Here is a 19,397-nt window from a genome sequence, read left to right as displayed (position 1 = left end):
ACAGATCCTCCAACAATGAGGGAGTTAAGCCAATGTCAAGAAAACACAAGGGTTAAATGCATACTAGTCACTAAGACACAAAGTACAAAGCATATACATAAACAAAGTGGAGACAGTTGAGGAGCAGACTGTGCTGCAGCTCAATAGTAGGAAGATGTGAGATGTGTTTTTTCCAAAAACAGATTAAACCACACTGGCAGTGACAACATTCAAGCAACCTCCTTCAATGATGTTGTGTAGTAATTAGCTGACACTTTTCAGCATCCATCCTTGGGGCGAGTTAGTACATAAAAAGTCCAAAGGGTTAAAGGACCTCCCTTGGGGGCCCCTTCATTTGGGCCCTTCGGGACTCTGACAGCAATGGGAAGCCAACCAATTACTAAGCACCTGCCCGAAGCAAGCTGCTGCCTGTTAAAGTGCACATGGTTCATGATGCGCTGGGTGTTACTTTTTTCAAAGACTCCATAATAAAAACATGTTTTTTTTTTTAAATATATAAATTAATTTTTTATAAATTAAATTAATATTTTGCCTATGAATCAATGTATTCGACTGATTTTCTACTATGCTCCATTAGGGCATTCCATCTACACCTTTAAGCTTCAAAGCATCAAAAAGGAACACCCATTCCACTCCAAACCTGGAGGTTAAGAAATCTGAAGGGCTCATAGAAGAAGAAAGTAGAAAATACACCTGTGCTACATCAAATTGGGTTTGTCAGACGTTCCTCTTATATTCGCTTATTTTCGTGTGAATTACTGTATATTATGTTTACCGCTAAAAATGATCCATATTATGCAAGTAAAAACTCTTAAACTGGTCACAACCGGTAGACATATGCGACCGGTGAGGTTACAAGTAGACATCACTTTAACTTGAATTTCACATAATCAAATCATCATTGAAACTGTACAATGAAGCTGTGTGACATTAGGTTGCATGCTGGTTATAATACAACCACCCTACCCTCATTAGTTCTCAACTTTCTAGACTGACAATCATTCTAATGCTTTTCAAATCAAAGCACAGTACCTTTATTTTCGCCTCTGCGGTCCGTTACTTCTCGTGATACTTTGAAAGTCATGCATCAAAACACAGCCGGCTTGCAGTTGAACCATATTTGTAACAGTCTTTGTACCTGTGCTTTAAGGTAAAGTCTTTTTCTTTGAGATATATTGTTTACCTTGTTATAGCTGTAACAGAGAAGTCCTTTGGATGATGCATTGAGATTGTTCAATAATTCATCTTTTATTTTAGTGATTTGTTTTGTAAATCTTTGTGAAATACTGTGAAGCTTTTTTATTTCTTCTGTTTTGTCCCTGTACATTGTGATTTCACAAAATCTCTCTAAAACTATGAATAAAGGCGTGACATTTCATTTAACCTCTACGCATTACCTCCGGGAGTGTGTAAGTCATTACATTGTACCACGTGATTTTGCAAACACTGATTAAGCTTCCTAATACACTGCTGCCCTCTAGTGTAGCTTTGTGACTGAGCTGTTGACTCTTGCACATATTGTTGATCTATCTATACCTATTCATTCAACAGTTAACAGAAGTGAACAGACCAAACTAATTTGAATTTGATAAATGTATTTACAGATTGTTATTGTAAACTGAAAGTAATATGAGAGACGTACTACAGGAGACATAAAGTTAAAATACAAAAACATGACTTTTTCCAGAAGTGAAATGTTTATTTCAAGCTTCCAAAACTTCTACACTTGAAAAATTAACATTTGTCTCTTTTTCTCAATCATCATCATCATCATCATCACTTGCCGCCTTCTTTACCTAGACTAACTTACACATCCACCGTTTAAAATGTATCAAAAATCTTAAAATTCTCAGAAAAACAAGGCAACTAAATACTGTTCCATTCTTGCTTCACAATACTTTTTTGTTTTTTTAAAAGAAGTCATAGTTATTTAGTGGCAATCTGATATGTTTGTATGTAACAACAATGACATGAACAGCAACAAATCTATTAAATGTGAAAAGAGCCTGACATCACAGGAAAGACCAAAAATAATGTCCATTTCTCTGAAAATATACTGTTTAAATTTGTTGGTAATTGGATAACCACTTTCATTTACAACTGGCATGCCGACGCTCGGATATTATACACTGATACTGGAACAGTAAAATATGACATTAAAATACAGCTTAAACAGGACAATGATCACTCAGAGAGCCACAATATTTTTGTATCTACCTTCAATTTGTGGCTTGAGTTAAATAAATAAAAGTTAAATTTGTATGTTAAAAGGCATGTGTTAGAAACGTGAGAGAAAAATAATAAAATTAAAGGTTGCCAGTGAGGGCTGAGTCCATGAGGTCATCATCTTCATTCCTCATATACATTGGACTGGGCCGCGATGGACGCTCTGAACCCAGCATGGACAAAGATGAGTCTGAAGCTAAGATGGGTGATCGGGACCAACTGTCTGCTTTTATTGGATGTGAGGATGTCCCCATGGACATAGATGACTTCTTTTTCTCTTTGTCCCTATCCCGTTCTCGGTCTCGGTCCCTCTCTCGTTCCCTCTCTTTCTGCTTTTTCTTCTCCTTCTTGTGCTTCTTGTGCTTCTCCCCTGAGCTGAGAGGGATGGAACTCATGTAGTCCTGAGGGGGAAGTGGGCGGATGGTCTGGTCGTCGTCCGAGCTGGGGCTGTTCTGGTGGGACTTCTCGGCCACTGAGCTACTGCCCGACTCGCTCTCGCTGTCGTGGTTGAGTGGGGTGTATCCTGGTGAGCGGCTGTGGCTCGGGGAGGAGCGGTCATGCTTGGGAGTAGAGCCGCTGAAGAGGGGGGAAGCTTTGAGGCTAGAAATTTGGGGACGCATAGAGTCACCAGATCCATCACCAGCTTTCTGGAGGGTCACTTTAGCCTTGATGCTTGGTGAGCCACCATCAGGTTTGCTAATGATAATTTTGGCCAGACCGGTCGTACTCCCCCCTCCTGTTTTTGGGTCCATCAGCTTTTTATCCCCACTGTTCCCACCAGAAACAGACACTTTTGCCTTTGGCTCTTTATCAGACTTTTCCCGCTTATACTCGCCACTTTGGGAGGATGAGGCATGCTTGGAAGATCCCATGTTTGAAGGTCCACTGCCAGGAACATTTCCAGTACCACCACCACCAGGGGCAGATCCTGAACTTGTTCCCCCTACTGGTGGCCCTACCTCACAACCATCCTCCCCCACTCCTCCTCCACCTACACTCTTCAGTTTGTCTATGACCGCCGTAAGAGAGGGTTTCTTGTTTCGACTGGGAGACTTCCCTTTGGCATTGGGGTTGTTTGCATTGTTCTGTCCAGCCCCTCCACCACTTCCACCTCCACCCCCGCTTCCACCACCACCACCTCCACTTCCACTGCCTCCTCCTGCCCCTCCTCCTCCTCCACTTCCACCACCCCCATACTGAGACTGGGAACCTCCTGAGAAGGTCATGGAACCAGAGGATGAGGAAGAGCTGGAAGAAGTGGAACCTCCAGAGTTCCCACCCATTGGCTTCTGGGAACTCATGCCTCCACCAGAAGAAGACTTGGACCCTCCAGAGCTGCCACCTCCGGAGCCCATTGGCGATTTAGCCTTGGAAGAAGGAGGTGTTCCTGGAACCTGTGACTGCTGAATTTTCATAGGGGAAGACAATTTGTCACCAGAGCTACTGGAGCGGGAGTGAGATGGGGAGATGTTTGGCTTTATGTTGGGATTCATAAGAGATCCAGGAGGCTTGCCCCCCTGAGGCTTCATCTTATTACCACTTCCAATTCCACTACCACTACCTCCAGGCCCAGACAGCCCATGTTTGGTGATTGGGGAGGATCCTGGTTTGCCAACACCCATTCCTTGGGAGGAGCCTTTTGACTGGGATGCCCCACTTCCACTCCCTATTCCTGCACTACCTGGCTTGGAGCTGTTGCTTTGTGTTGTAGAACCTTCTTTGGACTTGATCTTCCCAGAAGATGATGAGTGAGAATGATGGCTTTTGCTGCTGCTCGTTCCCCCTGCTCCACCCGTGCTGCTTGTGGCTGAGCTGCTAGAGGTGTATCCACTATGGGATGACGTTTTGCCCCCAGTTATGGTCCCTTTTGGGATCTGAATAGTGATTTTGGGAATTGGAGGTGTGGCCCCACCAGGAGGCGTTTGTGAACGTCCTGAGCTACCAGGAGACTTGGAGCCTCCTCCACTTATGCTTCCCCCAGAGCCTGAGCCACCACTAGGAGGTGTGTATGAACGTCCCCCTGAGCTGTGAGAGGGAGACTTCCCATCAGGGTCAAGCTTTTTGCGTTTGGGAGGCTTCTCTTTAGACTTTCCCTCACTGGATGGTGTCCTGCTGCGTTTCACCTGTTTGCCCTCTGTTGAACTGCTCCCCATGCCAGAACTGCTCCCTCCGCTACCCCCATTTTCATCCTTTGGTCGCATGAGTCCCTGTTGTGGTTTAACTTTGGGTTCAGAACTTTTAAAATCAGCACATGCCACTGCAAGGCCCATTATCAGGGGGCTTTGTGACCCGCCCCCTTGTGTGTCTCCCATATCAGGAACTTGCCCCAGAAGCGGTTTACCACCACCACCTCCAAAAACTATCCCCATATCAAAAGGGTCCTTCAGTGACGGCTCTGGGGTACTCTGCCCATGTGGAGTGGGATTCTGTGGTGTTCCTGATGGGGTGTTCTGCTGGCTACTTCCCCCAAAACCCTTGACCAGGTCCATGTCTCCATCTGCACTTGGAGAGCTGTCATCAAAGTAGTTCTGAGAGAAGCCATGGCCTGAGTTTAGGAGGTCAGGGTTAAAGTCAGCAGCATCAGGAAAGAAGTTGGTGGAAGAAGAATCACTGGTGGGCGTGGCGGCAGTTGCAGCTGCCTCAGCGATCAGGTCAGCAGCATCAGTAAAAGGATTCTCATTGCTGTTGGTGTTAAAAATGTCAGCTGAGTCAAACACTGCGCTGCCCTGCCCGGAGCTGGAGGAGTCACGGATTGGGGTACCTAGGGGGCCTCCATCCTCCCCACCACTGCCCATAGGATGCTGCCCATGGCTCCCACCACTGCCTTTACCTGTCTGCTCGGGCAAATCTGACAAGATTTCTGTGATATCAGGTCCGATGCTATCAGAGCTAGAGAGGCGGACCATACGAGGTGGTACAGCACCTGTTGGTTGCTGTTGCTGAGACTGGACATGAGACTGTGAATAAGGCATGCTGGGGCCAGATGGTGGTGTTCCACATTGGCTAGGTGCCGGAGTGATGCTATGGGGTGTGTCTAGGCCATCCCCAGTCAGGTTAACATCAAAGATAGAATTTTGAGATGCGTCCACATCCATAGAGAGGAGTTCACGGTGGAAGTCATCCTCATGCGAGACTTGATGGTGGTGCTGCGACATTGAAGATCCCTGTTGTGATTTCATGCCTAAACCACCACCTCCACCACCTGCAGCAGTTCCAGGCATTATGCCACCCTTTTCTGTCCCCCTTGGGCGCTTCTTCTTCCCTTTTGTGTTAACCCCAGAGCATGTTCCACCCATGCTCTCGGTACGTGGGGAGCCAGATGAAGAATTCTGCCTCTCTAATGGACTAGAACCATACAGAGTGGCGAAATCTTGTGTGGGGTTGTCTTTCAATAAGTTCATCAACATAGGATGACTCTTGGTGTTGCTGGCAGGAGAGGATGTTGGGGGTGGAGTTTGGTGGGGTGGTGGTGCATTCTGGGAGCTGGGACTTGAGCCCACACTTCCAGTTATTTGCAAAAGACTTGTCAGTATGGGATTCTGAGTGACTTTGTTGTAGTCATCTGAATGGCCTTGACCAGGCTGCTGTTGTTGCTGCAACTGTTGCTGGCCAGCCACCCCTCCTTGAGTTAGGCAATCTCCTCCTTGGGCCTGCCTCTCTGTTCTGGAAACCCCAAACAGAGAAGTAATTGCACCTCCAAAATTAGGTCCACCAGGGGGTCCTCCTCCAGTAGGTGTGTTGCCCCCTGTGAGCCCAGGCAGTCCCATAGGGTTAGTTACATCGCCTGTTGCCATGTTGTAGGTGGGACTACCAGACGGTGGCAGGTTATTCTTCACCATGATCTCCACTGTCTGTGCAATTAGTGAGAGGGCTGGAGTGTCTGCCTGGATGGTCTCAGCTTTCCTTCGAATGGCTCGCATGGTTACAGGAATGGACATGCATCTATGGGGGAGGGAAATAATGACCATACAAAAACATACTAGCCACAATTATGCATTCAGAAAGAATTAAACTCACCTCTGGACCACTTTGGTGATGAATTCATCAGTGCAGATCAGAGCATCTGACAGTCCTTTATATAACTTGCAGGATACCTGTCTGGAGTCAATCACCTCCATTACCACTAGAGGAAGGAAGTCGGGTAGAACAGAGGACTCAGAAAGCTAAAGATTTTGCAACAGATTCCACAAGTCATACATTGTGGCGTCATTATTAGCCAAGGATAATGTAAATAATGATAGCATGCTGGATTACTGAGATTTTGTAAAAGTGATGCTCACCACAGACTAATGACTCATTGACCGGATGCTGGAAAGAGACGCTGAAACTCGAGTCGGTAAGAGGACATACTTCAAACTGCAGCAGACCTGCACTGTCTGAGGGAACAAGAGCAAAAATGCTACACTTATCAAATTGAATACATACAACATATGCACAGACAAAAAAAAAGGAGTATATGGTGTTTATTGACCAAACACAGTAAATTATAGGCCAGCTACTTACCTTCTTTGATGGAAGTTTGTTTCACACAGCTGCCAATCAAGGTGTTATAGGCTGCCTGGTGCCGGATGATATCCAACAAGAGTGGCACTTGTGCTGGGTGGCGGAAGGGGATCTTGGACACCAGTGCTCCTTGAAGAGAGTGACCGTCTTGCACTGGGGCATCACCATTCAGGAAGTAACAGTGATGCTGATCTGGCAACACCTGTGAAAGCATAAATAGAGCAGTTTTATTACACAAAACAGACTTCTGTAGATTAACAATCTACAATCTCTGTATTGTATATTGAAAATGTCTGCTCCTGTAGAAGCTAGAAGTCTGTAGGAAATCAACCTTGTTTTTAAAAAAAACATTTTTATTCAAGATCTTAAGGAGAAAAACTACACTACCCACAATCCTAAGCGTAACAGCAACATCTCTGATTGGTACAACTCATTGTTACCATAGAAACGCTTGTGTGACATAGGCCTATTGGCTATGTATCTTTAATCTACATAATCAATGTTTTCCTTAACAAACTACACACCATGAATGTAGCAGTCGCTCATGAGCTGCAAAGAGACATCTAAAACCATTACTCTATTTGCAGAATAACAAAAAGCTACATTTCACTAAACTTCTGGTTCCAAATGTGTATAAAAACAAGTTGGCAAAGGGACGTACAAATGTTGTAGATCATAACATGTCAAACAAAAAGGCAGAATGAGGGCAGTATACAGAGACATTCTGCGATAGTAATCCTGACAGAGAGAAATGGTCATAATAATTGTAAGAATAGCTATGTAATAATGTGGTAATGATGACTGACCCACAAATTGCCTTAAAATAGAGCAATTCCAATAAGTGATCGTGAAAAACAAGCAGAGGGGTGTTACAATATTTCTGTAACAGAACAATCATTAAACCATGAAGCACAGAATGTACTAAGAATAAAAATGAATAAAAAAGGCAAGAAGAAATCTCAATGAGGAGTATTGAGTGTGTCTGCTCACAGAATAGAAGTGCATGTTGTGAGATGGTAGCGGCGTGGAGCTGCCCTCCTCCAGGAGCTGACGTTGGCTCTGGACAATTAACTGGCAGAGAGGTGAGAGGCTGGGGGAGCTCTCAAACACTGGGATTGCTGGGTAAAAATGGAAAGAAATTAAAGTCCAAATTATCAAACAAAATGAGTACTGTACTTTAAGTTCATATTTATGACTTATGATTGATACGCACAACTAGCATTTCCCAGCCTCTGTATAAATGACAGTGAGAAAGGCATTGGGCGGTTCATCTTGAGGAAAAAACAAGCTGGCAGGTCCACACAGTTGGAGTTGGTCACAGTGGAAAAGGAAGGTGTCCTGAAATAAACCAAAATTAAATTAATCTGCAGTCTCTTTCTGTTCTCTACTAGTTCTTTTGCATAGACAATACTTCTTACACTGATTTAAGAACTAAAAAAGGGAGGTACACTTTCTTACCCCTTGTTATCCACTGGGTGGGATCCAGTGATGAGTGGGGCGATTGGAAGCTTGTAGACGGCAGAGGTTCCCTCGATTGTCACAGAAACACTGACACCAAGAGAGCGTGGAACTGCAAAGATTAACCAGTGTGCACACAAGGCTAGTTATATCCTTAGCAAACCATATAGCCAGTGGCTGGTGTTTTAAGTACATTCATAAATTCATCCACTTTATTTACCATTTCCGTCTGGTAAGTTGAGCTGTGTGCCCGGTCCCTCCTCAAATATGTCATAAGGAGACACGTAACACTGAAGAGAAACAAGATGGCCACCACTTCTGGCTGTCAGCAAGCCCACACTGCCATGAAGAATAGTCTCCACTGCAGTAGCATTGGTTGCTAACCTAGAAAACAGACATCAGTCAAAAGTTATTGCATAACAAAAGATGTTAAAATTAGGCTTTTTACTATAAATGACTAATTTTTACTACCTGCTAATTGTATAATTTATCAGGTTACATTCTGATAATACAGTATTACACACACTCCAAAATCAGCAATTGTGCCAGTATTTCCCACACAGACTAATTTGAGGCAGTGCGCCACACAATCAACACCGGCCAACATTCATAGCGTTTCGTAACTATTCTTTTTTTTAACTGTACTTAAAACACGCATTCTCTGTCACCACACACACACACACACACACACACACACAGTCTCCATGAAAACAGTGCTCCCAAATTAGCAACTTTGTCGTTAGATTTAGCAACTTTTCAGACCCCTATAGTGACTTTTTTCACAAAAGCGACTAGCGACAAATCTAGCTACTTTCTGTAAAAAAGTCGGCAGTGTTGTCCAGCAAGTATCCAAGGTATTTCTCTCCTGTGGCTGCCTAAACCGTCACCGCTCTCTGGATCTGTTTTGTGAGGAGCTGAGGAGCACTTCCTCCCCTCCCCGTGTGCGTAGGCAGGCAGGTAAAAAGGGGAGAAGGGACAAGGTGCTGGGACCGTTGTGGGTAGGAAAGACAGCGGGAAGCAACGGGAGAAGACGCAGCTGAGCTAGCCTGGCCCTGGGTAAGCCAGCCTTCTTTGAGAAATCTTTATGGATCTTTTTCCCTCTCTTTGCAGAATTTCTTGTTTAACTTTACAGTAATCATTATAAGGTAAAATAAATTCCTGTAATGAATTTGTATTTATTTGGCTAAAGATTTCTATTTACCTTGCTGACACAACCACTAATCTTTATGCAAATTGGTGCGTAATGACAACACACATATGCAAATGAGCGTATGAAGGGTTGTTTTTTGCTGCCTCCAGCTTCTTTTGAAACTAATTTGTCTTCTGGTTGTGGCAACAGCCACATGCCGAGAATCAAAAATAATACACATTCAACGTTCTGCGTGTGTGTCGTGTTAGGTCACAGCAGTTTCCTGCTATGACAACCAGCCATGGCTTGCCTCACGCATGAGGCGGTACTATCTGCAATGGAAAATAGGAGGACGGGGCGCCGAGTCGAATAGGTACCATTAATGGAAAAACGCCATAACATTCTGATTGGTTTCCCCTGCACGACTCTATGAGTGATCACAGCTTAAATTTGAAAATGTATAATATATATGCTAAACACTAGTAGCCTAAAGATACTAAGGTTGGTGTACAAAGTAATACAATGTCATTTTGTGAACTCACCTAAACATGTGCATCATTTTGGTGAGATCAAGCTCCAAAGACTGTAGTGCTATATACATCTTGGTTTTCAGCTTACTGAAACACAGAGATGAAGTAAGATAATTAGATATAATTGACACACAAACAATAAAAACTATGAATATGTTGTATCTGTCTCTTATAAAACAATATACTTTAAAATCAGGGGTTAGGTTGGCCTTAAGCCTACAAGTCTACTTACTTGTCCCCAGGGAGCTTGTATAGTTCGACCAGTCCCTTCAGGTGTTTGGAAAACTCTTCAAAGTTCTTTTCCCTGATGAGAAGCAAGAGAGCATGTGGTTTAGACAGTTTCAAGACAAATTTAAGTATTTCTCACAGGGCCCTGCATCACGCCACAAAACAGAAATAAGAAATAAGAAATGCCGTTTCTACTTACCTTAGATGCTGAATCAGCTCGGGACAACTCTATGACCAACAAATACAAAACAAATATGCTTTTGAGGACAATGTCTTCACCAAGAATTAATTACATAAAAGAACTAAATTGTAATACGCAAGTGTAGAATTTATGATAAACAATGAACAACTTGACTCTTATCTGACTCAGCCTTATGAAGGCATATGGAAGTTACAATAAACTGACCGTTGGGTTTTCTCCCTGATGAGCCACCTTGACGTCGACTAGCTGGCCATTAGTGTCCAGCTGCACCTCCACATAAAACATGTCTGATGTGATGTAACACTCTGTCCCTGATGGGCTGAGGTGAGAGCCAAGCCTGAAAATGACAAAGAAAGTGACTTGTTTCACTTTAGTCAATTTAAAAATGTTTTTAGTGAGTACCGTTGCTGAATGAGTATCACAATGGCTAATTACAAAGAAAATAGTACATTTAACAGCAACAATAATCTGCAATCACGTCTTTTTCTTAGCAAAAGGGAAAGAACTCACATGTTTTGCCGAGCGATGGATTCTAGACGATCTGTCATGGAGGGCAGAGATGAAACTGAAAAAAGAAGGCATAGAACAAGGACATTTTAAAAAATCATATAAAAGACTATTTCATAATATTGTTGGCCAATGTTCCTGAGTGTCTATACAAGACACTCAAAGAAAATGTCAAGGAAAGTAGGCTGCATTTTAGTAATTGGTTATAAAAATAAAATACCTTTACATTATTAGTTTGTCCTAAAACAACTTGTCACCACTGGTACTTTTCATTAAAATGGACTAGTTTTGAAGTGCAGTTTTCAAGTTTGATGTCTATGGGTAGGGCTGCACGATTATGGCCAAAATGATAGTCACGATTATTTTGATCAATATTGAGATCACAATTAATTATTGATTATTTGTTGATTTTTACCAAAACAAATGTTGTTGTCACATAGGCTATTTATAACTGCTTTCACATCCATATTGTGAATCTATATTGTGCTAGAGTTCTTCTACTAGTCCAGGACTAAAAGTCATATCTCTGTATTTTTCGGCTGAATGGCGATACATAATATATACCTCTATATTTTTTACAAAGTGGGCTTAATGTTCAGTTTAAGTCAAAGCCACTTTAGTTTTTTTATTAAAACAGATTGGGATTAAGATGAAATGCAAATTCATGGCTTCCTTCCCAGATTGAAAATATACAGCTGCAAAAAATTATCTGAAATAAATAGCCTAGGATATATTTAAAAATATATCTCTGAGAAAGCTCTTTTCTTTGTTTTCAACAACAATAACAGACTGATTAAAAGAGATAGGGAGAGGGGGGGGGTGTGTGTGATGGACTGAAGTGTATGCTACTCACAGAGTGACAGCTGACTCATTATTGACATTACGGGTCGAATGGCGAGTCAGCAGAGTTACACATGTAAGGTCTTGAGGACCCACGAGATCTCGCAAATTCAAGTAGAATGGGAACCACAAAAACAACAACAGTTTGTTTCCATCCAGAGGAGCAGAGAGGAAACAGCTCTGTGCTGCGTTTTCAAGGTGTAGTGCAGGGAAATATGATCCACCGTGAGCGCTGTCTATTTTATTTTGAAAATTTACCAGATGTTTTCTTTTATTTCTGTGCTCGACTTCCTGTCCCGCACTATCTGCCGTGTGGTGAATTGCCACGGAGCTCTCTGGCATTCAACAAAAATAGAAGCTCTGCGTATCTGCTCCGGAGGGCTGCGGACTGCCGGAGCTGGGACGGAGTCCGGACGCAACCATTCCGCAGTCCACATTGGCTTTAATGGAGACGTAATGACAACGCCGTCGTTCCGGAGCGGATCTGCAGCAGTTACGCATCCCGTGGAAATTGTGGGTAAGAGGAGAGATCCAAACACAGACACGGCTTTACACAAGAAATAGGTCATGTACTGCAACATTAAACCACATTGATAAAAACAACCCTGCTTTGTTTGTGAAGAGGCAGCGGATGTGAGGACGTTAGGTGCACCGGTGCGACCTAGGACAGAATGTTAGTCGCACTAGAGCCCTGTGAGCTAACAGACATTGACTAGCACTGGTCACTGCTGTTGTCTGAAAAACAATCCAATGTATGACGACTGCAATTTGTTACCTGATAACCTGGAGCGTTCTATGAACGGAATGACGCACTTAAAACTCGATCACATGCCAAAATCGGGATTGTGATTAAAATTCGATTAATTGTGCAATTGTGTGGGTGTCTTAATGTGATGTGTTTTGTATATGTGTTACATGTTTTATGTGTTATATATGTGTTACAAGTTTTATGTGTTATATATGTGTTACAAGTTTTATGTGTTATATATGTGGTGTTGTGCTATGGAAAGAAAATGTGTGGAAATTGTTATCCCTATGGGACAATAAAGACTATCTATCTAGAATGTTCAATAGTTAATTTCAGTCTATGTACAGTTGTGTTTCCCTGTCTAATGATGCAAAATAACGTTGCCCTGCTGTCCCTTGGGTTTCTATCCTTTGAGATATCAGCCTCACCTTTCAGTGCTCTCTGTAGGGTTTCCAAGCAGGTGAGCAGGAGCTGGTGTCCTGCAGCATTCATCACACCACGTTTCTCCTGGGACACATTGTGATGTAAAAACAGAGGAGTGAGATAATAGCTGAGATAAGATAAAAGTGCTTAATCAACACGATCTAATGTTCAAGATTGTTTTTTACTGGCTTAGTCAGCACCATAGGTCAGGGATTTAAATGTCACTACCACAGTTTCCCAGACCCAGCAGGTAAATTAGAGTAAAAATCTTTTTGTGCAATTAAGTGATTAATTGCTAAAAATATATAATGAACAGGTTGGTAGTGACTCTCTCATGTGGGTACTGATGAGGGTTGTCAAATACACTTTTCCAAGATGCATTATGGATATTATGTGCGTTTGTGGCCTTTTTCAAGGTCTTTAAGAATTTCTAGTTTGAATGTAATTACTCACATAAAAAGGTTCAGAAGTGAATTGCTATTTTTTGGGCAGGAAAAGTGCCTTTTGCCTAGCATCTGAGAAGCATCCAGTTTGTTAAAGCCCAGCAAGGAGAAGTGAAACCTAGTCATTAAGCACACGTCTAATGGTTCCAGACCCTCAGGAAATTCTCTATATTGATTTTTTTTTTTATATTAAAGAGGTGCTTTGGAAATTCAACTGATTTTCTTTTAGAGAAGGATGTGTCTGTCTTACCATGGCCTGACGCACAACTTTGCAGGTCTCCTGCCATGGCCGTGAAGCATTGTGTTTGGCATGAAGCTTCTCCAGCAAAGCAGCCATGCGACTCTGCTTCTCTGACTCTGAAAAAAAGATGCAATGTAACATGAAAACTAATGTCTGTAAAAGATCCTAATCTTTTAAAGATATTTAAGCCTCAACACACTGATTCCATCTCAGTCCTAAACAATTGTCACTAACAATGGGTAGTGACCTAGGTGCCTGGCTAAATGAAAGGTCCCTCATATGTTTATTTCACTTTGCTTTTCAGCACATGTAAAGGAAAACCCAAACACCATGTCATGAAAACTATTAATCATTGCATTTGACGTTCACAATTTTCCAACATCCTCCAAACAACAACAGAATATCTGATATCATATGACAACATAATTGTTATTACTGAGTGACAGCCATCCATCATCCATACCACTTTTTTTCTATTGAAACAAAAATAAACAAGTATACAAGTAACCAACAATCACATAAAAAATATATGTACATAATATATTGACATGAAGTGTATATAGTGTATGTTGGTACATTCAACTGCAGACAATAGGGGTGGGAATCACCAGAATGTTCATTCAAATTATGTTAACAGAGAAATGTATCTAAAAAGATACATTTCTCTAAAAAGATACATTTCTCTGTTCATCTCACTTTAATTTTATTGCTGCAAAATGGGAGCGTCAAGCAGACAAACTGACCAACACATATATAATATGAGATTGATACTTGGCATCTGTATATATCGATATAGTATTGATACAGAAAATATCCTGGTACTATGCTGTATTTATATTTTCCCCCACCTTTACTAGACAAAATACTTCAGCTGCCAATAGTTATACAACAAGCTACATTCTTCACAATGATCATTAAGTAGAATTAACACCTCTCTAAAAACAGTTTCAACAAAAACTTAACACATGAAGGGTGGATTTGATGAAAGACTGTTGTATAACACTGCATTAGTTTTAGCTAGTTGTAGCTTATAAACTGTGTTTACGTGGATAATCGGCAAAGAACATGTTTGTTTCTTGCTTGTATATTTTTATTTATGATAATAGAATTTGGTCAACATAATTGAATTGAGAGCATGAATCCCTGTTCAGTGAATCCAAACTACACATTTTAGGTCATAACAGTTAAGTAATGTAAACTAAGGGTAGCAATGATCAACAATAAATCATGACAGTTAAATCTACAATTGTTATGTAAGAGGGCTCAACCAAAACAAATAGGTCAAAGTACAAGAGTTTCTCTGAGTTCCCCATCGATAACTAACATAGCTAGCTAAGGTCTTCATTAGTTGTATTTCTGTAAATTGTAATTCTTCTGGCATCAATGGGGTTTGCCAATAGTAAAACACGAAAAAATTAACAAAACATAAAGACGTTATTTACCCGTTTTGACGTCCCAATCACATTAGCAGTCTGGTCAAAACGACATATGGTGTCAACGAAACAGAGGCTAATGTTTTGTTTATCATACCCTGTCATTATGAGCTACTACCAGGTTACATTGCTAAAGCTTTGTTAGCGTTAGTTCATATTAGATAGGTGAGTCATCTTGCATTCTTTGTTCAACACTTAGCTAGCTACGTTACTAGTCAAAATAAGCCACACTTGTTTAGTGCCAATATATTACTTTTCCTCCTTTGTGTCCCAAACGTTAGCTAGTATTTCTACAAAGTTGATGTTAGCGAATTGCTAATTATTGCTAACTATTTGTTTACAACAAGAAGCTAGCTGGTAGCTACTTTAACAAACATGACACCCTGCCCAGTGCCATAAACTTGCGTTTCACGAGTGTAAGTTATTGACTTTTTTGGTTACCCAAAGAGCTGTAAGTTCACAAACTTTTTATGTCAAAAACATACATAAAAATCCTAACGTTACAGTGTCGGTTAGCTAGCTAGGTTTGATGTTAACGTTAGCTGTTAGCCTGAGTCGCCCTGTCCAGCAGCCAGATAATTACGCTATAACAACAATCAGTAACAAAATTAAAGCACGGGTCACATTCTTACCTGTTACCTCTTCGAATTTGATCCGATCTGCATGATTCTGGTTCCCTGCTTGCTGAACAGAGAGAGAAAGTTCTCTCGCAGGGCTGCCGCTCTGCATAGAAACACTAGGCCCCGCCGCCATTGTGCCCCACTGCCAGTTTCAGTTTCCCCGCTTCGGTTTCCCAGCTTCCCCATCCGGGCTTCCGTACTGTAGCGTCACCATACTCGTAGGAGAGTGTGAGTGACACACGCCTTTGGCATTACTGTCTGTGTTTGACGAACACCTTCTACTTTGCTTGTAGCTTCAGAAAATATGTGAATAAATGAGGTATAGCAAAATAGGAAAACATATATATGTTTTCTTATTTTGCTATACCTCATTAAGCCGGTGTCGTGCCAATGTACTTATCCCCGCCAGGATCTGTATCCCCTGGCCGCGGGAGCGCGCAACACAGAGCGGATATTCTGCAGCCTTTCGAATGTGAACGCTGCACTTTTAATTTACCTCTTAAATGGAACAATAGCGACGTGGAAGACTCCGCAGGGTTTTCCATAGTAAAATGGGTCTCCGTTAACTACATAAATACGTGGTTTTGTCTGTTACATTAAGGCGACGTGTGAATTGTTTATAGCGTCGTTTACTATTATGGACTGATAGGCGTATCCTCCCTGTCCTCTAACGTGATTTCTGTTTTAATTTAATTTAGTTTAATATGGCTTAATTAACACTTTTTTTTCACCTGTCTACCATATGAGTTACATAGGAGGTACGCAAATATCAGACCGTTTTTCACCTAATTATTGTGTGTCTGTCCTGTCGGTGTTATTTTTGTGGTAACCAGGTCACAAGGAAAAACCTGACATAATTTAGAGAGGTCTGCTGTAGTCTATCAAAAGTTACATAGGGGGTACCCAAAATATCAGGCTGTTTTCACCGATATTTTGTGTATCCCACCCCTAACATGCAAAGGGTATGTCCTGTCATCATGTGTGTTAATAGGTCACAATAACAACCTGAAACAATGTATTGTTATAATAATAATGGGTCTGTTGATCAGGCGTGTTAGTGTGTTTTTTGTTTGTTTTTTATTCACAACAACAAGTACTTAAAAAGTATGATTATATAAAGTGTTAGAAAACAGACAAGGCTTTACAAAAATAATAATGAACATCTCTTAAAACAAGTATAAAAGAACGGCTGTTAAGGCCCCTAAAAATGCAATTAAAGTGCATAACAATAATAATAATAATATTTATAAGAATAAGTGATTTTAATTGAGCTTCCTGCCTGTCAGGTTGTTTATTGTGACTTATTAAACACACAAAATAACACCCATGATGACAGGACATACCCTTTGCATGTTAGGGGGTGGGATACACAAAATATCAGGCGAAAAACAGCCTGATATTTTGGGTACCCCCATGTAACTTTTGCTAGACAACAGCAGACCTCTCCAAATTTTGTCAGGTTGTTTATTATGACCTATTAAACACACAAAATAACACCCATGATGACAGGACAGACCCTTTGCATGTTAGGGGGCGGGGTACCCAAAATATCAGGTGAAAAACAGCCTGATATTTTGGGTACCCCCTATGTAACTTTTGCTAGACAACAGCAGACCTCTCCAAATGTTGTCAGGTTGTTTATTGTGACCTATTAAACACACAAAATAACACCCATGATGACAGGACATACCCTTTGCATGTTATGGGGTGGGATACACAAAATATCAGGTGAAAAACGGCCTGATATTTTGGGTACCCCCATGTAACTTTTGCTAGACAACAGCAGACCTCTCCAAATTTTGTCAGGTTGCTTATTGTGACCTGGTTAACACACAAAATAACACACATGATGACAGGACATACCCTTTGCATGTTAGGGGGTGGGATACACAAAATATCAGGTGAAAAACTGCCTGATATTTTGGGTACCCCCATGTAACTTTTGCTAGACAACAGCAGACCTCTCCAAATGTTGTCAGGTTGTTTATTATGACCTATTAAACACACAAAATAACACACATGATGACAGGACAGATACTTTGCATGTCAGGGGGTGGGATACACAAAATATCAGGTGAAAAACGGCCTGATATTTTGGGTACCCCCTATGTAACTTTTGCTAGACAACAGCAAACCTCTCCAAATGTTGTCAGGTTGTTTATTGTGACCTATTAAACACACAAAATAACACATATCATAGACAGGACAGACCCTCTGCATGTTAGGGGGCGGGGTACACAAAATATCAGGCAAAAAACGGCCTGATATTTTGGGTACCCCCATGCTAGACAAAAGCAGACCTCTCCAAATGTTGTCAGGTTGCTTATTGTGACCTATTAAACACACAAAATAACACATATGATGACAGGACAGACCCTCTGCATGTTAGGGGGTGGGATACACAAAATATCAGGCAAAAAACGGCCTGATATTTTGGGTACCCCCATGTAACTTTTGCTAGACAAAAGCAGACCTCTCCAAATGTTGTCAGGTTGTTTATTGTGACCTATTAAACACACAAAATAACACATATGATGACAGGACAGACCCTCTGCATGTTAGGGGGTGGGGTACACAAAATATCAGGTGAAAAACAGCCTGATATTTTGGGTACCCCCTATGTAACTTTTGATAGACTACAGCAGACCTCTCTAAATTATGTCAGGTTGTTCCTTGTGACCTGGTTAACACAAAAAAATACACCGACAGGACAGACACACAAAATAATAGGTGAAAAACGGTCTGATATTTTGCGTACCTCCTATGTAACTCATATGGTAGACAGGTGAAAAAAAGTGTAATTGAAAAGCCATATTAAACTAAATTAAATTAAAACAGAAATCACGTTAGAGGACAGGGAGGATCGTCATCAGTCCATAATAGTAAACGACGTATAAACAATTCACACGTCGCCTTAATGTAACAGACAAAAACACGTATTTATGTAGTTAACTGAGACCCATGTTACTATGGAAAACCCTGCGGAGTCTTCCACGTCGCTATTTGTTCCATTTAGAGGTAAATTAAAGTGCAGCAGTTAAACAATTCGAAAGGCTGCGAATATCCGCTCTGTGTGCATGCGCGCTCCCGCGGCCAGGGGATACAGATCCTGGCGGGGATAAGTACATTGGCACGACACCGGCCGCCCATTTAAAATAAAAAGGGTTAAGACCACTATAGACTTTAAGAGTTTTTTTTTGCGAATTTGAAATGTTTCTACAATTATTTCAGATTATTTATCAATATTAGCCTACCTAAGGAGAAACATGACTTCACCTTCATTTCTTAAAAAAAAACTATTCAAATTCCTCGATTTGACTGCTTAAAGTAAGAGACAATAATCTGATGAAGACTCCAGATGGCGTACGATCGCCGCGAGTAAATGATTCATGATTTGCCAAGAGCAGCTAGCCGCCAAAATCCAAAGAAAGGTTGAAATATTCATGTTAATCGACTTCAGAAACAGAATGCAGTCTGATCACGATGCTTGCTTTTTTTCATACAATTTGTACTTTTGAAACCCTCATTTATAAGGCAGTCACACAAAGCAATAGATAATTAAGCAGTAAATAAAGAAATTGTAAACAGAAAAAAGCAGCCATGCGAAGGCAACCACACACACACACGCACATACATGCACACACCTGATCCTATTGTACAGCTGAGCCTGTGGCAATGAGTGCTCTCTGGGGAGGATTTTCCCACCAACCATTGTGACCTGCCTAGAAGAGAGGGAGCAGGAGTGTGTGCATGAATACATGTGCATTTGTGCATATGCAAAGATATATCTGTGAACAGGGGTGTAAAGCCACACATCCACACACACACACACACACACACACACACACACACACACACACACACAC

The 19,397-nt window shown here is 41.5% G+C and overlaps 1 protein-coding gene across 1 annotated transcript; it reads right to left on the bottom strand.

Annotated features, from left to right (window-relative positions):
* Positions 1-1,678: 1,678 nt before the first annotated feature.
* Positions 1,679-15,760, bottom strand: med1 (mediator complex subunit 1). The gene is made up of 16 exons (XM_032501967.1): positions 15,544-15,760; positions 13,488-13,594; positions 12,800-12,878; positions 10,787-10,841; positions 10,481-10,613; positions 10,274-10,302; positions 10,079-10,150; positions 9,859-9,933; positions 8,408-8,571; positions 8,188-8,299; positions 7,943-8,067; positions 7,720-7,847; positions 6,730-6,931; positions 6,507-6,602; positions 6,244-6,349; positions 1,679-6,168 (listed from the first exon to the last, which is right to left on the bottom strand). The coding sequence occupies exons 1-16, from the start codon at positions 15,662-15,664 to the stop codon at positions 2,307-2,309; spliced, it is 5,466 nt and encodes a 1,821-aa protein (XP_032357858.1). The 5' UTR covers positions 15,665-15,760; the 3' UTR covers positions 1,679-2,306.
* Positions 15,761-19,397: the final 3,637 nt, after the last annotated feature.

Source organism: Etheostoma spectabile, chromosome 21 (genome assembly GCF_008692095.1).
Source record: "Etheostoma spectabile isolate EspeVRDwgs_2016 chromosome 21, UIUC_Espe_1.0, whole genome shotgun sequence".
Taxonomy (NCBI): domain Eukaryota; kingdom Metazoa; phylum Chordata; class Actinopteri; order Perciformes; family Percidae; genus Etheostoma; species Etheostoma spectabile.
This window is presented reverse-complemented; position numbering and strand designations above follow the sequence as displayed.

Bases quoted from the DNA above. Each gene is read 5' to 3' on its own strand.
- med1 (XM_032501967.1), bottom strand. From the start codon at position 15,664: ATGGCGGCGGGGCCTAGTGTTTCTATGCAGAGCGGCAGCCCTGCGAGA. The intron at 8,572-9,858 runs GTGAGTTCACAA...TCTGTTTTCTAG, and splicing joins AAAATGATGCACATGTTTAG to GTTAGCAACCAATGCTACTG. The intron at 6,932-7,719 runs GTGAGCAGACAC...ATGCTTTCACAG, and splicing joins ACAACATGCACTTCTATTCT to GTGTTGCCAGATCAGCATCA.